Source organism: Astatotilapia calliptera, chromosome 17 (assembly GCF_964374335.1).
Source record: "Astatotilapia calliptera chromosome 17, fAstCal68.1, whole genome shotgun sequence".
Taxonomy (NCBI): Eukaryota; Metazoa; Chordata; class Actinopteri; order Cichliformes; family Cichlidae; genus Astatotilapia; species Astatotilapia calliptera.
Window position 1 is genome coordinate 26,656,105 of NC_137438.1, and position 17,546 is coordinate 26,673,650.

At 40.8% G+C, this 17,546-nt stretch overlaps 3 protein-coding genes across 3 annotated transcripts; 2 read left to right on the forward strand and 1 right to left on the reverse strand.

Annotated features, from left to right (window-relative positions):
- On the forward strand, positions 1 to 8,513 carry hcls1 (hematopoietic cell-specific Lyn substrate 1). Its single transcript, XM_026148277.2, has 16 exons — positions 1 to 162; positions 927 to 1,010; positions 1,116 to 1,189; positions 1,808 to 1,931; positions 2,077 to 2,187; positions 3,169 to 3,223; positions 3,311 to 3,421; positions 3,508 to 3,618; positions 3,694 to 3,804; positions 3,889 to 3,944; positions 5,184 to 5,253; positions 5,385 to 5,536; positions 5,615 to 5,785; positions 7,531 to 7,696; positions 7,780 to 7,848; positions 8,053 to 8,513. The coding sequence occupies exons 2-16, from the start codon at positions 927 to 929 to the stop codon at positions 8,187 to 8,189; spliced, it is 1,602 nt and encodes a 533-aa protein (XP_026004062.2). The 5' UTR covers positions 1 to 162; the 3' UTR covers positions 8,190 to 8,513.
- Positions 8,514 to 9,924: 1,411 nt separating this feature from the next.
- On the reverse strand, positions 9,925 to 12,000 carry llph (LLP homolog, long-term synaptic facilitation factor). Its single transcript, XM_026147984.2, has 3 exons — positions 11,851 to 12,000; positions 10,551 to 10,778; positions 9,925 to 10,417 (listed from the first exon to the last, which is right to left on the reverse strand). The coding sequence occupies exons 2-3, from the start codon at positions 10,765 to 10,767 to the stop codon at positions 10,254 to 10,256; spliced, it is 381 nt and encodes a 126-aa protein (XP_026003769.1). The 5' UTR covers positions 10,768 to 10,778; positions 11,851 to 12,000; the 3' UTR covers positions 9,925 to 10,253.
- pex26 (peroxisomal biogenesis factor 26) lies at positions 11,934 to 14,854 on the forward strand. Its single transcript, XM_026147983.2, has 6 exons — positions 11,934 to 12,055; positions 12,143 to 12,329; positions 12,411 to 12,548; positions 13,966 to 14,291; positions 14,393 to 14,533; positions 14,634 to 14,854. Exons 2-6 carry the CDS (start codon positions 12,157 to 12,159, stop codon positions 14,744 to 14,746), a joined length of 891 nt encoding a protein of 296 aa, XP_026003768.1. The 5' UTR covers positions 11,934 to 12,055; positions 12,143 to 12,156; the 3' UTR covers positions 14,747 to 14,854.
- Positions 14,855 to 17,546: the final 2,692 nt, after the last annotated feature.

Below are 17,546 nucleotides of genomic sequence, written 5' to 3' on the forward strand. Positions count from 1 at the left end.
GACACTTGTGCAGGTATTTTCACCAAAGCGCGCTCACGTGTGCTAGATCCGCGTTCACTCCTCGCCCGTTAGAGTGCGGCGACTCGTGCAAAGACCCCGCAGGACCGCTTACTGTTGCACATTATTCATCTAAACACGGGCAAACTGCGCAACAACTGAAAGGTAAAGATCTTATATTTGTATTCAAAGTGAAGCCACTAACAAGCCAGCGTCTAACTTTCCTCTGTTAATATTTCCGTTAAATTAAGGAAGTAGATGTAAGCAGTCGCAGTTTAAAGTGCTGCACAGTGAAACGTTAGTAGCGACAAATGTGACTTAACAGCCTCATGTTTTCAGATGCGAAGCATTTGAATGACATAAAAGTGATTAAATAATACGGGAATAACCTATTTTCTGCTTTTAACTCAGTGTTTACCTGAACTGTGTGTCCAATATTAAAAATAACAAGCCCAGCATTACTGAGACTGTCATTACTAGCCTAGAATTACCATTTATGGCAATAAAAGTGGCATAAAAATATAATTAAAGATAAATTGTAGCCAGCTACTGAAAAAGACTTCATTTTTATTAGATTATCTGCTTCCCTCACGACATAAAATCTCTCATTTCCACCTTATTAAAGATGATTTTAACATATGCAGTGCATAATGTTCTTAAATAATATATTATAATGCAGCTTTTTCAGTGTTTCAGTTACATGTTTTATAAGAAAAGTGTATGTTCTTTTTGGGGAAATGAACCATCACGTTCAGAATAACTTCCTTTTTGAGACTTGAGCAGAGTTTGGTCAGAGCTTGTGGTTGTGCGTTAGTTTATTTTTAGTGATCACCTAAACAGAGAATAATCATTTTAATGCACGAAGGGGTCGTTGATCTTTATTGCATCTGTCCTTTGTGGCTCACTGTGTTTTAATCTCCCACCCCCAGATGTGGAAGTCAGTGGTGGGCCACAATGTGAGCATGAAGGTGGCTGGAGAGGGGGATGACTGGGAGACGGACCCTGACTTTGAGGTACTGTGTACTTCCTGGAGTGAGCGTCACTGTAGGGAGGGTTGGGTAGACACCTCTGCGTCAATCATTTCTGATTTTGTGTTTATGTGTGTGTGTGTTTTTTAGAATGACGTGTCAGAGCAGGAGCAGAGGTGGGGGGCCAAAACCATCGAGGGCTCAGGACGTAAAGAACACATCAGGTGAAAAGACGTGCAGCCTGTTCCTGGAAATATTATTTTTATAGTGCACGTAGATGAGTTCAGGACATAGTGGGTGCTGTGCAGCAACAGGAAGAGGAAGTGAGAGCACAGCGTAAGCTGTCAGGCTGCGAGTCTTTCCTAATATGGATAATGTATGATGATGGTGATGTTGACAACTCTTTGACAGTGATATTTAAACCTCTGCTGACCGGGTGGGACAGATTTTGTATCAATTGTGGCTTATTCAGGGTCAATAATTCACTCATTAATGAATATTTGGTAACCTTCAAAGTTGCTGTGGATCCTCATCAAGCAGAAAACTTAATTAATCTTCTAAGAGAGTGTTGTGGTTAGTTAGACAGACACATGACCCACCCTATTGGGAAAACCCGCCCATTAGCAGTATCCGTGTACTCAGAGCTTCTGAGCATTTGTGACCTTGAATTTGTGACTCGTAAGAGATTTTAATATTGGAACAGATTAAGAGTAAGCAGCAGAGGAACAACTACTATACTAACAGTTTAAAATTACCATGATGAGTGTATGAGTGTTAGTGATTGAGTTCGCAATAGCATGAACTCCGTCTGTTTCACTATTCATGTGTTTTGGCCCCTGCAGTGTTGCAGAGCTCAGAAACAAGGTCACTGAGGAGCATGAGAAAGTGAAGCAGAAGGAGAACATTCCCAAAGCATCGTACGGATATGGAGGGAAGTTTGGAGTGGAGATGGATCGAATGGACAAGGTTAACACGTTTTTCTCATTGAAATCGGAATTATGGTGATATGCTTCTATCATTTACTGCGACTCCTCTTTACCCTCGACTCTGTGCCCACCATTTCTTTAAACGGTGTCCTTTTTGTTTGAACGGATGTGTCTCTGCTGTCCAGGTGGCTCTGGGTAGCGACTATGTAGCAGAGGTGGAGAAGCACTCTTCCCAGAAAGATGCAGCGAAAGGGTTCGGAGGGAAATATGGTGTTCAGAAGGACCGCGTGGACAAGGTGAGAAGACAAGCAGACTCTTTCACAATAGGCAACAATAAGTAAAAGGGAGCACACTGCACCCACATTAACATCTTTTCTTTGATATTCTGTAACTCAGATGTGATTTAAATGACATGATGAGGTCTCCGTCTCTGCTGTGTTTCTGTCTGCTGCTCTATGCCATCAAACAACAGGATTCATTCAATTCAATTTTATTTATATAGCGCCAAATCACAACAACAGTTGCCCTAAAGGGCTTTAATTATAAGGTAAAGACATTACAATAATACAAAGAAAAAAAAGAAAATCACTACATTCATATGACCCACTGTGAGCACGTGCTTTGGTGACAGTGGGAAGGAAGAACTCCCTTTTAATTGGAACAAACCTCCAGTAGAGACTGGCTCATGGAGGGGCGGCCATCTGCTGTGAACGGTACAGTTAAAACTGGGATCTATTATACTTTCCATTGTTTCTATTATACCTACATATACTGGTGGATACTCCTTTTAAACATGGTCAAAGTTAGCCAATCAGAAGCTGACTTTAAAGGAAAGGGAAAGGGATCAATGATAGCCTGTTTTTATGACAAATAGAGAAATGAGACTCAGTTTTTATGGGAAGAGAGCTCCAGCAGAGGCAGGTTCAGTGAGGGGCAGCCATCTGTTGTTGGGGTGTGAGGGGAAGGAGAGGAGAGGACATGGAGTAGTGACATATAAATGCATCGGTAGTGGAAAAGAAGAGCTCAGTTCATCATGGGAAGTCCTGTAGCATCCCCAGCTTTACAGCATCTGTGGGTGAGGCTTCAGTGTCACCTGATCCAGCTCTATTTATTAGCTTTGTCAAAAAGAAAAGTTTGAACCCCAATCTTAAAAGTAGAGAGAGTGTCTGTCTCCTTAATCCACACTGGGAGCCTGTTCCACAGCTGATGTTTCTTCAGTAAGAAAAGTTCCACACATACGATGCTTAATCTTTATTATGATTTCAATCTTTGTGCAGTCTGCCGTCGGCTTTGAATACAAAGGAGAAGTGCAACAGCATGGATCTCAGAAAGGTACGTCCACTGTCCTGCATCTGTCATTCACTATTCTCCTATCAGAAGTTTGTCTAAATCTTACATTCTTATAACTCACTGCTTTAGATTACTCAAAGGGATTTGGAGGAAAGTACGGTGTCGAGAAAGACAAAGTGGACAAGGCGGCTTTGGGGTACGACTACAAGAGTCAGACTGAGAAGCATCAGTCTCAGAAAGGTGAGTTCAGGTTGTAGCAACTGTCTCTTTTTATATTATGTGCTTTATATTTGCTTTTTTATGCATTTGAAATTTATGTTCACCAGACTACGCTAAGGGATTTGGAGGGAAATACGGGGTGGAGAAGGAGAAGGTAGACAAAGCTGCCGTGGGGTATGACTATAAAGGAGAAACAGAGAAGCATCAGTCGCAGAAAGGTGAGTTAAAATTGCAGCTTTTGCAGGTTCGGCCACCGTTTTTTTCATGACACTTGATTGCTTTATTCTGTGCAGATTACTCAAAGGGATTTGGAGGAAAATTTGGTGTTGAGAAGGAGAAAGTCGACAAAGCTGCGTTGGGGTACGATTACAAAGCTGAGACGGAGAAACATCAGTCACAAAAAGGTTAGAGGAGAGAGCCACGGATGTGTTATTTACAGGAACAGACTTCCTGTATTCATCACACTGATGAAGTGCTTCTGTGTTCAGATTATTCAGCAGGTTTCGGTGGCCGGTATGGCGTACAGGCAGACCGCATGGATAAGGTCAGCATCAAGGATGAAATTCTGTATTATTGTCTTTGGATTCATTGTTTAATCTGGAATAAAATGGAAAGTAGCCATAACATCTGGGGAATAATTAATACTTTGGAAAAAGTGAGGCACACATGCTAAATGTTGGAATTAACATCGATTATTTCTGTTTTCATTTTCATAAAATGAACTTAAAAATGTTTTAATACCTACCTAAAACCTTAAAGCCATTCTCCACCACTGTACATCTTATTCTTAGCCTGAATAGTCTGCTTGTTCTGTATAACCAGAATAAACATTCTTATTTATGAGACCAATGCTGGTCTGTTCCCATCTTACTCACTGATTTGACTTACTGTCAAAAAGGTAAAGGATGTTATTGTATTCACACAGTGGTGGATCTAGAAAATTTTACATGGGGGGCAAAGGAAGGGCAAGAGGTCTAGGGTGGCACATACCTCTTCAGTGAAGTATGTAAAAATACCTTATATGTAGTTGGGCCAGTTGCCCCCTTTGCCCCCCTGTAGATCCGCCCTTGTCTTTACAGCCCAGCCTGTTTCATATTGAGATGGTGACTGTTTGGGTCTTCTTCCAGACCTTTGCAAAGTGGTGACATATCTAAATAACTTGTACTTAGACGCAACTGAACTGATGTCTTGTCATGTTCAAAGTCACTGTAGAACCTTTGAACAACTTGTTAAAAGATTTAAGTGAGTGGGCCTGAACCTTACTACACCCCCATCTGGCCTGAGGCGACACTGACAGTTACCGATGCTTTATTGTATAATTTTTTTGTATATGTTGTTGCTGTGTAACCACTGTTGATTCTTAGCCAAGGAACTTCTGCAAAAAAAGATTTTTAATCTTAAGCAAAAGCATTAAAAAAAACAAAAAACCATCAAACATCTTGCTTCTTGGGACTTTGATCACATTTTTAGCTCCACTTATTTTGTGGTTTAGCCCGAGTATCAGAGGTCCCCAGTAACAGATTGGCCCAGATGTGCCCACATCATCAGCTGAAATAAGGCTGTTTCATAGCCTGTACATCATCCTGACCTGACAGGAACAGACAAGCAGCAGATTGTCAAACCTCCAGCTTTTAATTTTTAATTTTGATTTATTTCCTGCCAGTCAGTTAATCGCCTGCTTGAGTATTCTTGCAGCTGTAACCGTCATTATTGAAACATGATATCTGTAGTGACAATTCAAACTTCTGAAAAATAATTCTTTCTTTCTATTATTAACCTCTAGAGTGCAGCAGGCTTCACAGACATGGACTCCCCGACCTCTGCATATAAAAAGACACAGCCAGTAGAGGCTTGTAAGTTCATTTGTTTCTCCAACATAATCACTCACACTCTGCCATCTGTCTGGCAAGCAATTAAATCCACAACTGTTCAATGGTTTCCATGATGCACTGCATTCATATTCACTTTGGATTTTATTATGCAGCGAGTGCAGGTGCAGGGAAACTGAAAGCACGCTTTGAGAATATGGCCAAGGCTTCTGATGAGGAGAACAGGAAGAAAGCAGAAGAAGAGAGAGCGAGGAGGCAAGCCAGAGAGAGCCGAGAGCGAGAGGAGGCCAAACGCAGACAGCAGCAGGTACGCTGCGCTGCAAAAATGTAAAGAGCTACAAGGTGAGCTGTTTTCAGCTCACGTGATTGATGTTCTTTCTTTTAGGAGGAAGAAAGAAGAAGAGAGGAGGAATCTCAAGTACCACCAGGTCATCATGTTGATCCAGAGGACGATATGCCAACACCAGAAATCCACCGTCGCACTCCAGAGATTCAGAAAGAGCCGGAGCCGGAGCCGGAGCTGGAGCCAGAGCCAGAGCTGGAGCCGGAGCCGGTGGTGAGAAACACATATGAAAAATCAGATGTACCAAATAACAACTCGTGTTTAAAACATGGGACTCATATTCACCCATCTTTCCTCCAGCATGCACATATTTATATATATTTATATGTTTTTGTATATATAGGTATACATATACCTATATATGCAAAAAACTTGAATTTTACTATGTTTATTTATCGGATAAAATAAGTTAAATGTCACCGTTATTATAACAGCAGGGGTGTCCAAATTCAGAGGCTGCATCCACCTGAGGACCCGGGCTTCGTGGTCCTCAGGTGCCGGGCAACCGGAAATGAGCGATGGTGAAGGTCTAGCCTTCAGAATTACGTCACGAGCTCTCTCGGTGCAGTGAAACTCTGCCGTCTGCTCCTTGCTGTCTAAAATATAACCAGACGCTGGCGTAAATTCTCTACCATCTCACATTTCTGTTTAATCACTTTTCTGTTTGACATTTATTCAGCTGTGTGAAAACCCCGGAGGAACCCTCCCGAGGGATTAATAAAGTTTTATTTAATCTAATCTAATCTAATAACTTTAATCTCAGCCAAACCCATTTACTCACGAACAAATAAATCACTGAAAAAGGCCACACAATGTTTAAGTTATCTAAGTGACTTATATATCATGTTTAACCTGAGTAGCAAAAGGCCGCGGGGGTTTGAAAACGATATGCCGGGAGTTTGTTGTTCTCGCCGGCTCAGATATTTGAAGTTTACACAGCTACATTCTCGCCTGAAAATATGTTAAAAGTTTATTTTGCGACCCAGAAAGATTAATAAGAGTAATATTAAAACTAAGTGGCTGCAGTAGTAGTAGCCATTGTTGGAAACTGGCATTGGCTGGGCCAGTCTGGGATATGGTTTTTCAATTTTGTTGTCCGGATGGAAAATCGGGAGAAATTCGGGAGAATGGTGGCTCCGGGAGATTTTCGGGAGGGGCACTGAAATTCGGGATCCTCCTGGAAAAATCAGGGGGGTTGGCATGTATGCCAATCCATGACTGATAGTGTTTGGTTGTGTGCATTGTGATTTATTCAGGTATGCAGGTATTTCAGATACTGTTCATCTGCTGTAGATAGTTGTTTAGATCTGCCACTTCTTTTCTTTTGCCCTCCACATTTCCAGTTTCCTCAAATTTGTAAGGATACATACTATCACATACATATACTGCACACCATACTATCAAGATATTCTGTGTTTTTAGCTAACAGCTCTTTGGGAATCAACCTTATTGGTACAAAGATACTATTCAAGTCTGTCAGACTGTCAGACTGTCGTATCGTTGGAATTTTTCATAAATTCATTAAAGAAATGGAGACAAATTATGTGTTTTTGTGACAAATGTGTTTTTAGGCAAAGTCACCATTTAAAACCGGTTCTTTCTTAAGTTGTCTTTTACGTGTAGACACCTAATTGGTGAGTTGGGTGCTTTTTTTATCCTTGGACAATTCACAGGTCAGTAGTAACATAATTCTGCAGAATGTTTTTGGTTTGTGGATGTGGAAAAGCAGAAAGAAAATAGGTCCCATGTGAAAATGTTTACAGCAGACTTTGAGGCTATTAGTTTTTTTTTAACAAAAAAGACAAAACCATGTGGTGCAAAATGCTGTAAGAAGAGAGACATCTTCACAGCTGGTATCTCCAAAACTCAGCAACTAACCTAAGTCTCTGAAACGGGTTCCTTTCTAATGATCCTCACCTGTGATGCTTAACTACAAATCATCTAACTTCACTTTTCAGGAGGAACCAGAATACGAGGAGCCCCCGGCCTTGCCACCACGCTTGGACGATTTTGAGGAACCGGGCGCCCCTCCTCTGCCTGAAAGGTCAATAGATGTGGATGATGATGATGATGGAGAGTATGAAGACATCGGTCATCCCCCTCCTCCTCCTCCTCAGCGTAAAGGTCTGCCTCTAAGCAAAGCCGTGAGTTAATCAGGACCCCTTTCGTGGCTACTGATCATTAATCTCGCATATTTTATCTCCCAGCTGACGAGAACGACTATGAAGACCTGACATGTGGCCAGAAGGCAATAGCGATTTATGACTATATTGGAGGTAAGACTCTCCATTTTCTGTTTCAGATGTTCTGTTTCATTGTGGAATAGCTGATCTGGGCTACTTTGGTTTGCCTTGTTTACATACTGAAAGGGGATCGTGAGCACAGGTGTTCCTTTGGCGCTGTGACACAAGTGCTTTTGTTTGTATTTATTTTTCCTTTTAATGTGAGCATAAATCCTTTGCTTTTCTTTTTTCACGCAGAGGCCGATGACGAGATCTCCTTCAATCCAGACGACATAATCTACAACATAGAGATGATTGACGAGGGCTGGTGGAAGGGACAGTGTCACGGACGTACCGGTCTGTTCCCGGCCGCTTACGTTCAGCTGATCGAGTGAGCAACACGCTCCCAAAGTCTATTTTTGCACAAGCTTCACTTAAACAAACTTCAATATTATTGAACAGGAGGAGGAATTTGTATTTAACAATCAAATCAGAGCAAATTTTTAAAATCAGTTGATTTGTGTAATATTTCGCTTTGAATGTGCCGACTGAAAAAGCATCAGGCCAAACCTGATCAGGAGCAAACGTGTACACCTCTGCAAGGAACTGATGGTATAGGACCTTATTCTTCATTTCTTTCACTGGATTTTTATTTTACCAATGTAATCACAGTTATGACCAGAAATGGCTCTGCTATTCTAATAAAAGCTTCCTGGTAACCTGTGCTTTGTCTTTCCTCTGATGCGGTTACAGTGACCTGAAAACACTTATGTGGAGCACCAGCTGATCATTTTAGCCATCGCCATCTTGGTGTTTGGACACAGTGATGAGCGAGGTGATGATTAATCCTTAAACATGTAACGACTCTGCAGCAGGCGCAATTTCTTGCGCACTTAAACAATGCATGTTCATTGGTATAACACCATGTTTGTGTTAGTATTGCAAAAAAGGGAAGAGTTATCTAGTGTGGGAAAGAAAATACTTAATATGTATTTTACTGTGAAACAGTAGCTTCAAAGCTATGCAGGCCAAGTCATCTTCTCTATGCACAGCCACAAACCATAATGGCTGGAGAACATCTGTTTCATTATTCTACCCGTGTTTACAAAATTAAATTATAAGAAGCCAACATTGATAACATTTGGCAGACTAACAGAAATGGTAAAAGTAGGCCAGTATCACGTTAACTATGGCTAAGGACCGGCATTAAACAGGTCACTTTATTGTGCAGCGGTTCAGGCAATTACCTGACAGGTGAAAGATCCTGGTTCACTTTATTTTATTTTTTTAATTTAAGACCTATAACTGGGGAGACACAGGTCTGGCCTTTTATGATATACCTCCATAGCATCCACTGCTACACAGATGTAGCAAAAACAAATCACCAGATGATAGACATAGCCTATGATGCACATTTTAAGAAATGTTAAAGTTTTTCTTTTCAATATATTGTACGAGCCGGACCTTCTTGTAATTTTTTAAAGTGCTCTTGACCTGCTTCATAGTTTTGGACTTTGGCTGCTTTTTTTTAAACTCAGTTTTAGCCCAGTCATTGTACCCGACCAATTTAGAGGAATGTTTGTTTGATTGTTGAAACACTTAACACTGACCTATGAATCATTCAAGTGTAACCCCCCCCACACACACACACAACTCAAGATTTATGTGTATACACATAACAGACAACTTAGCAATGAACTAATTTTAAGTTGTGTTTACTAGTCTGTCACCAAAAACATCATTTATTGTCATTTCTTTAGTTGAATGTATGAAAAACGGCAAAGATAACACAGGGTGAAGGGCTTGAAATAGGAGTTTTGTACCAACGAGGTGATTGTCGGCATATCTCGGCATGTTGTGCATGCAGTGTGTCCATAAAAAGAGGAAACCGGACAAGTACACGATAAAAGAGGCACCATCACATCTGCATCCACCATGCACTTTTGCACAGTACTGGAATTGTAAAGAATGTGCGTAATGAATTAAAGTTATGACAAACAACAATTGAAATTATAAATCATATTAAAATACTAATAATTCTGTTTTTTTGACACACCTTCAGGGGCCACTGGAGGTGGGCAAGAGTTGCACGATGTCAAGAAAATGAAAAGAACAAGTGAACAGAATAAATCATAGGACAGATTTTTTAATGGGAGTTTAGAGACTTAACTTGCGGCAGAGAATACACGTGCACCACTCACATTTCTGCAGACACACTACACACACGTTTTCCGTCCTCTGATCTCAAGTCAGAGAGGGTTTTGCTGTTCCATGAGAACAAACCAGTTTCTGCAGTGAACTTCTGTACGATCTCAGGCTCTGTGGCAAAGCCCGGAAATCTTCAAATCCACCAGACACAATGAAATTTAATTAAGAAACACAACAATTATCACGAAAGGATGCTGTGTTTCAGCTTCCAGAGTCTTTAAGCTAGAATTACGGTCTTCCCGTTTAGTGGTTTACCAGGCAACATTCTTCTTCTTCTTTCCCTTGCCACCTTTCTTTCCCAATCGTTTGCCCCTCATTTTCTTGGCCTGCCGCTGGCTCATCCACGCCGGATACTGTCCATGTTCATCCAGAAGAGTTTTCTTGTTGCGCTTGCTGTCCATGTCCATCTTGCCATCTGAAACACAGACACACAGACACGCACACATGATACGATACACGTGACACAGAAAAAGGTGTGACATCACCTCGTAATAAAAAAAAACCAAACAAACTATAAAGTCTGCTGACTGTGGTGCTCACTGTCTTACCATCAGGCTCTGCCTCCTCCATGTTAACGTCGGCCTGCTTCTTTATCTTCTCAGCTGGCACCACTGTGGCGATCTCCTGCATGTCGGTCATGGCGACTTCTCCTTTCTTATCGAGGGTCAGAGCTTGTTTCAGACGATTCAGCTCCTTTGGAGCGTTCTTCTTCCTCTTCTCTGCCCGCATCTTTCGCTTAAATTTACTCCGAAGGCTTTTTGCCATTTTTAAAGATGCTGCGAAGACATTAACAAATCACCAGTCAAGCAAACTTGGGTTCACGAATTTTTAGGACTTTCACATGTATCCTTACACCACACAACAGTGAAAACAAGAGAAGACAAATGGATGGTCTGAGGCGACATGTCTCGCCAATGACTGCCGATTTCTTCCACACTGCCTGAGCTGAAGCCCGGGATTCAGGAGGATGTTTGGATTTTAATTAATTTATGATTTACTTTTAAGAACCTCAAGACGATGTATATTATTTAAATATGACATGCATTTGTGTAGGTAGGTAGAATAAAAAAATCCATTTATAACGTATTTTTTAAGTAATACTACTAACAAAAAAAAAAAAAACAGAATGAAAATAAACTGCAACATCTTTACAAACTAACTAATAAAGTTAAGTAAACCTGGGGGAGAGAAGTCTAAATAAAACTGATTACGCATTCAGACTGTCTTCTTCTACAACTCTATAAACATTGAGCTGGTCTCTAGTACCCAACACTAATATTAAAAATATTATAAATCCCAGCAGATCAGCATCTTCTTAAACACTCAGACCAACAACTATGCCGTATTCAAACTCGCCTACATCACCTTTCTTTCACATTTCACTAAATCCACCAAGTTGCTGCCGCGTGATTGGCTGAATCGTAAACAGATGTATCTTACAAAGTGGCCGACAAGTGCAGTACTACAATTTTCCTTCCATGATTAATAACGTAAACCTAAAGATTTTATAGGCAAGTTAGGATTAGCGAATCCACCGAGCTGTTAAATCTCAATAAAACGGGAATGAGCAGCTTCGGTGATAAACTTTAACGTTTGGTCTGTTGAACATTTACAGCACTAACATCATCATCATCATCATCACCCACCTCCCTCCAACAAGAAATGGTAAAATGCTGTTAATTCCGTTTAGTTACACGATACTGGCCGTCACAATAAGCCTAGCAAGTTAGCTACCCAACTCCTAGTGAGGCACCAGTCTTAAAAACACATAAAAATAGCCTCTTTCCCTCATTAAACTCATACAGGTGTGATCATTAATCCACTATATAACATACAAGTGTGACTTACTTTTCACAGAAGCAGCAGATGAGCTTTTTGACGCTTAAACTGTGTGAACAACACACTCTTCTACTCCGCACACGTGTTTAGAAGCTTGGGAAAAAATGTATCACGTGCTTTGGAAAGAGCTGCAATATGATTGGCTGCCTCGGACATTCTGAAGACTGTGGCGTCTGATTGGACAGTGGGCTAATACCAGGAAGCTAAACGGAAGGTAAACAAACCGTTGTGGAGAATTTCGTGCTTAGCTGCAAGCTAAAGTGCTTTAAACCCTTTGAGTGTTTGTTGGGTTTGTTTTAAGTTCATCCGGGAGTCATGAACAGCTTCCAGGCCGCCAGCCCTCCGCTCTCTGCTGCTGTGACCCAGATGTTCAACACTCTGGAGTCGGCTGCAGAACAAATGATGGTGCACAGAGACTTCCAAGCAGCTTTTGACACATGTCTCAGTGGTCTGGAGAGTCTCGCCGGCCTGGAGCCCGAGGACAGCAGGTGAGGGTCCTGAAGCTTCACGCACATGTTTAACTGGAAGCTTGGATTTTTGTGTTATAACAGAAACATCTCTTCCTGCAGATGTGCAGAGCTCAAGGCTGGTTTCTGCATCTTAGGGATTCAGGCTCTGGCTGAGCTCAATCAGTGGCGTGATGTCCTCTGCTGGGTTCTGCAACAGTATGAGCAGGAGAAAATACCAGCGAAGATCATGCAGATGTGGTGAGGAAAGAGTTTTATTGTTATTATTATTATTATTACACACTGATCTATTGATCCCCAACCTTTGGGCAGGTGGACGCAATATGAAATAAAGTATAAAATACAAATCGTATTACAGTTCAAATATGCAAATTCTCCAAGACATGTTTTTTCAATCAGCACATTTGATCCGTCATTAATTATATAATTAATCATGAATTAAAAATGAAAATAAAATGTAATTACAAATAACAGAAATATTCAAATATGACAAACTTACTAATAACGACGTTTAAAAATAAAACTTTTAAAAGACATGAACAATTCACTGTTTTTTACTGACTGATCTCAATTTAGATTAAGAGGGTACATAGTCACAGTTTCACTCAAACAGTATAAAGTCTCTCAGATGCTGAATTTCAAAAGAATAGCTGTTTGAAATCACTTATAGGAGCTGTGTTTTTCTGCTTCATTCTGAGTGCTATTATAATCAAACCTTATATTAATGACTTCAGCCTTTTGTGATAAAGAAATGTTGTTGTAGTAAATAAAAGACATCTGTCATCACAATTATTTAGGCTTAAATGTGTAAAATGACAGAGCGAGTTCTGCTAGCTCATTGCCCAGACTGTCCCATAAATAGAAAACTAGAAGTTTTGACTTGATGAGCCATATTTTTTTACCCAATGAGGTCACATTTGTAAAAGCCCACACTATTGTACAAAGTGTAAGAAAAAAAATGAACTTTTATTTATTACTCAATTGCTTTGATGAGGTCTGAATGGCTATGGAAGAGGTCTTTATCTGTAGGAAAAACTATAAAGTCTGTGAAGTCCAAAGTGTATGCCCTCCAAAGCTCTTCAGCAGGCAAAATTGGAGACTATAATCCCAAATCTATTATGTCAGTGGGTAGGTCCAATGAAAAACGGTTGGCTTTTTGAAATATTTGGACAACGACTGGAAATGGGTGATAAACTCAAAAAAATCCTACATAAAAGTGCCTTGTTCTAGTAACGAAACAGACATTTATCACGCCTTCATATCCATAAATTTGGAGCCAAGCTTCCCAGATACTGTGCCAATACTTAGGAACGCCATGTTTCCTACTTAAACCTCTGACTTCTGGGACTGATGCTGATATGTGTGGTGCCATCATTCTCAGAATTAAAGATTGAAGGACAAGAATGCAGGACACCCAAAATAACTTATTTCTGCTAAAAGGTGTGATGTGTTTGTCTGTGTTTTACAAAGAATTGAAAGATATACTTGACCACCACAGTGGATTTTAAGTCAGATGAACAAGATTTGACTCATGTGTAGACTTTAAGCTTTAACATAAGGGGTTTAGAAAAGTATTGCATTAACTATTTAGGATTTTATTTCTTTAAAAACCTCAGTAAAATACTAACTAATGTGATTTTGTGTCTCATTTTGGCAGTATACTTCTTTACTCCAAGGTGGGTGAGCCTGCTGTAATGCAGGAGGTGACCAGAGCCTGGTTACACTACCCATCCAACAGCAGGGCAACTAGCTTCGGGACGGTGGCAGAGCTGTACCTGCTGCATGTCCTTGTGCCGCTGGGAGAGGCAGACGAGGCTCGGGAGCTGGTCACAGGCGAGGTTTTTAGCAGCGCCTTCACAGAAGAACACAGACAGACAGCGCTGGATATCATAGAAGAAAAAGAGCGACAAAATCAAGACCCTCCTCTAAATCCCAGGATGAGTGGAAGCTCTGACGTCACCGAACATCCTGTCTCATCCCAAGGTCTGACACTTCAGCCTCAACCCTTATGAGATGCATTACACCAAGCGGCCTAAAAAAGACTGAAACTGTTAACTGTTTGTGATTTTGCTTTTGTTCTGCAGGTACTTTAGTCCATAAACTTGAGGCTGTGATCAGGTTTTTATACCGAAAACTCCTGATGATTGGCTCCGGCTCATTCCCTTTCCGGAGAATCTTTCTGACTGCCATCCTCCTCTACATGCTCTTTTTTCGGATGGATCCAGGTTGGGTGAAACCTTAGTTCTGCTGGTACATCATCATCTTTTAGAAGTTAAAATAAAAGTGACTATAAATGCGTTTCTGTTGTGCTTTTTTTACCTGCAGCTCTCCCGTCTGCGTTCATGTGGATTTCTAAACTTCTGCAGCTGCTCAAACAGATGTGGAACGCCATGTTTGCACCGTATTATCAGGCAGTCACTCAGAGCAAAGGACTGTAGAGGACTGAATATGCTTGGTCTATCATTTTAAATGAATTCTCTAAGGACTGTTTGTAAGACAACATGGATGATATTCACGTCAGATCTATAAAACATTTAAAGTACTCATTCCAGGAAAACTTGCATTTTTTTTAAGCTGCAGACTCTTCAGCTCACATGACACAGCTTCCCATGAATTCTGCCCAGCTCCTCACTAATACATCCTTTGTTTGTCCATCTCAAAGCAACACATGAGTCATCAAGAGTCTGATGTGTTTTTTTTCCATTCCTTTTTTAAGTCTAGGAAGTGACTCACTGTTCTGGTTCAGAGTACCTAGAATGATGAATAGGGGTAAGAAAACAGTTGCAGTCAGTGTATCACTGTAGGAATATGAAATTTGTTAAATGATTATAACAATAGTTATAATAGCCGGTTTAAGTTTTGTGTACTGCAATGTGCTGAGGTCCTGTGGCTGCAAAACAAGCCTAAACCATGACCCCTCTGCCACTGTGCATGACACGAGGTGTTTGTCCTGATATGCTGTATCTGGTTTTCAACAAACGTGGTGCTCTGCATTACAGCCAAACATTGCCACTTTGGTCTCGTCTCTCCAAAGGACATTTCTAGAAGTGTTGCATTTGACATGCTAACTGAGGTCGGTAGAGTCTGGGATGTAGTTGTTTGCACGTCCAAGATCATGCACTGGGTGTGGAATTTGCTGGGACGTTTACTCCTGAGAAGACTGGCGACTGCTTTGAATGTTTTCCAGTTGTGAATAATTGTTCTCACTGCAAAATGATGGACTTCAGATTGTTTGGAAATGACCCTGTAACCTTTCTCAGATCGATGGGAAGCCGCAGTTACTTTTTTAACTCGTTCCTCCACAATTACGACATTTGACAACAACGTTAATGGGTGTGAAAGGTGGACAGAGATGACGTTTTTCCTCCTTGGCGCTGTGTTAAGACACCGGAATGCTCCATTCCAGCAAACCTCAGCTTTTATAGAAGTGGTCATGATCAATTAATCAAGTGCATTATCAACATGTTACCCTTTTAATTCAAATGGAAGCTGTCAGATTGTAATTAGTTTTTCACAGGATTGGATCTCAAGAAAATGTACTTTCAATGTCAAAGTGAAGATATTTGTTGTGCATTTAAGTGTCCCTGTGACTGTTCTTATGTATTATTTTATTGATAATTCTCATAAATGAACCTTAAATTTTTATAGGTTAATCAATTTTGAATTATAATTTTGAATTATATGTGGATGTGACAGTGTGTGTAATAGGGCAGAATCCATTCACCTTGTTTTTTTATTAATTTTTTTTAATGGATGGATGGGTAGTTAAGTAACCGATTACTTAACATGCTGTCAAGCCTTTCCAAAAGTATCATCAGTAAAAATTTAAACAGGGAAAAACAAACTTTTTTATAATCCTATATTCCTGTTGTGAAAATTTGAATTTAATTTCAAATTCAAATCAAATCAAATTCAAATTTTATTTGTCACACACACACACAACCATACACAGTATGACATGGGGGTGAAATGCTTGTAGCTGTACAATGCCCGACCATTAAATGACAGAAAAAAAGTTTTACAATATTTACAATTTACAGGTTACTACAAAATTTACAAATTAACTTAGGAATTTACAGTAAAGAATGTGCAAATAGCAGAAGAGATTATAAAGATTATAAATTATAGGATTATAGGAAATGTGTGGTGGTGCGTGTGGTGATGTGATGTGTGTGAGAGTCCAGTCCTACACCTGGTTCAGGGCCCGAATAGCCTGGGGGAAGAAGCTCCTCCTCATTCTCTCTGTTTTGGCCTTAAGGGGGAGCGGAAGCGCTTCCCAGACCTCAACAGTGAGAAGAGTCCATTGTTGGGATGGGAGAGGTCCATCATAATCTTCCTAGCTTTGGACTTGCACCGCTTGGTGTAGAGGAAGAAGAGACGCTGACGGGCTTTCTTAACCAGGGTGTTGATGTGGCAGGACCATGACAGGTCCTGAGTGATGTGGACACCCAGGTATCGGAAACTGTCCAGTCTCTCCACTGGCGTGCCACTGATGATGAGGGGTTTGTAATTCCTCGCCTGCTTTGTAGTGAAGTCCACGATCAGCTCCTTAGTCTTGCTGATGTTTAGGAGGTTATTCTCCTGGCACCAGGTCTCCAGGTTCCTAATCTCCTCCAGGTAGGCCGTCTCGATGTTGTCGGAGATCAGGCCCACAACAGCAGTGTCGTCAGCAAACTTGACAATGGAGGTGGTGTCTGATGTGGCTACACAGTCATAAGTGTACAGTGAGTACAGCAGGGGGCTTAAAACACAGCCCTGAGGCGCTCCAGTGCTGAGTGAGATGGAGGGGGAGACTTGTTTTCCCACCCTCACTGATTGGGGTCTGTCTGTGAGGAACTTGAGGATCCACTGACACAGTGATGAGCTGAGTTCTAGATCCGTCAACTTGGTGAAAAGCTTAGAGGGAATTATTGTGTTGAATGCTGAACTGTAGTCCACGAACAGCATCCTAACATAATTCCCTCTGCCAGTGTCCAGGTGACTCAGGGATGTGTGGAGCAGGTGAGATATGGCATCGTCTGTGGAACGATTAGTCCGGTAAGCAAACTGAAGTGAGTCGATGGTGGCAGGAAGTGAAGAAGTGAAGTGAAGAATTTATGTGAAGATCTATTAAATGTAATCTTATGCAGCACTGTTAAGCAGTTTTAAATCTAAAACTGATTTAAATGTTTAAGTTGTTTTCTGAAAGCTTACAAGTAGCGAAAAAAGTGAAAGAGTAAATAAAAGTGTTCAGGTAAA